Raw genomic sequence first — 800 nt, 5'->3', positions numbered from 1 at the left:
CTCTCTTCTTCTTCTTCTTCTTCTTCTTCTTCTTCTTCTTCTTCTTCTTCTTCTTCTTCTTCTTCTTCTTCTTCTTCTTCTTCTTCTTCTTCTTCATCATTATACAAGCGTTTTTTTTTTCCTTTATATAAAACAATGAAACATCAGTATAATAACAAACCGCACTGAAAATATCTTCCTCTCCACCAGCACTCTAACTCCGACTATAGCGCCGACAAACCCATCCTCGTGGGAGAGTTCTGGGAAAAAGAAGGCGGCGGCATGAACATCAACCAGCTGTTCTCCTACGTCTACAACCACGGCTACGCCGGTGCCTGGTCCTGGAACGTGGTGCAGAACCCCAGCCAGAGGGGAGGAGTGTCCACCATTAAGGACAAAACCAGTAATGGAAGGATTCCCATCAACATCTGAGCTAGTTGTAGGGATAATAATCATTCTCAGTGACGACTTATCATACGGGAAAAGAAGAACATTATAGCATATTATGCAAAACACAATCAATAATAATAACAAATGAAAAAAAAATTAAATTAAATTACATTAACTCTGGGTCAACCCCGACTCGTTAAGTTTCACATTCTATTTTTTCCATTGATGCCAAGATGTGTGAAGCTTTTATATCGAGTCGTTTTCCAAAAATTACATTTGCCTCTTCCTATAATTTTTCTTATTATTGAACCACCCACATAGGCTTCTTTCAATACTGCTTGGATTTCTTTTTCTTATAAATACGAAGTTTTATAAAGTCTCAGAAAAAATGTAAAAATAAATAGAAAGAGTATATCGATCTCAAGAATGAC

The 800-nt window shown here is 37.1% G+C and overlaps 1 protein-coding gene across 1 annotated transcript in view; it reads left to right on the top strand.

The window, feature by feature from the left end:
- Window positions 1-551, top strand: part of LOC118477467 (mannan endo-1,4-beta-mannosidase-like) — a 1862-nt gene extending 1311 nt beyond the window's left edge. The window contains exon 3 of the mRNA XM_035968987.1: window positions 190-551. Coding sequence (XP_035824880.1) covers window positions 190-411 — 222 coding nt within the window. The 3' untranslated portion in view covers window positions 412-551. The remainder of the gene's footprint in view (window positions 1-189) is intronic.
- The last annotated feature ends 249 nt before the right edge of the window (window positions 552-800 follow it).

Source organism: Aplysia californica, unplaced genomic scaffold (genome assembly GCF_000002075.1).
Source record: "Aplysia californica isolate F4 #8 unplaced genomic scaffold, AplCal3.0 scaffold00103, whole genome shotgun sequence".
Classification (NCBI taxonomy): domain Eukaryota; kingdom Metazoa; phylum Mollusca; class Gastropoda; order Aplysiida; family Aplysiidae; genus Aplysia; species Aplysia californica.
Note: the sequence above shows the minus strand (reverse complement) of the source record. Positions and strands in the feature narration are given on the sequence as shown.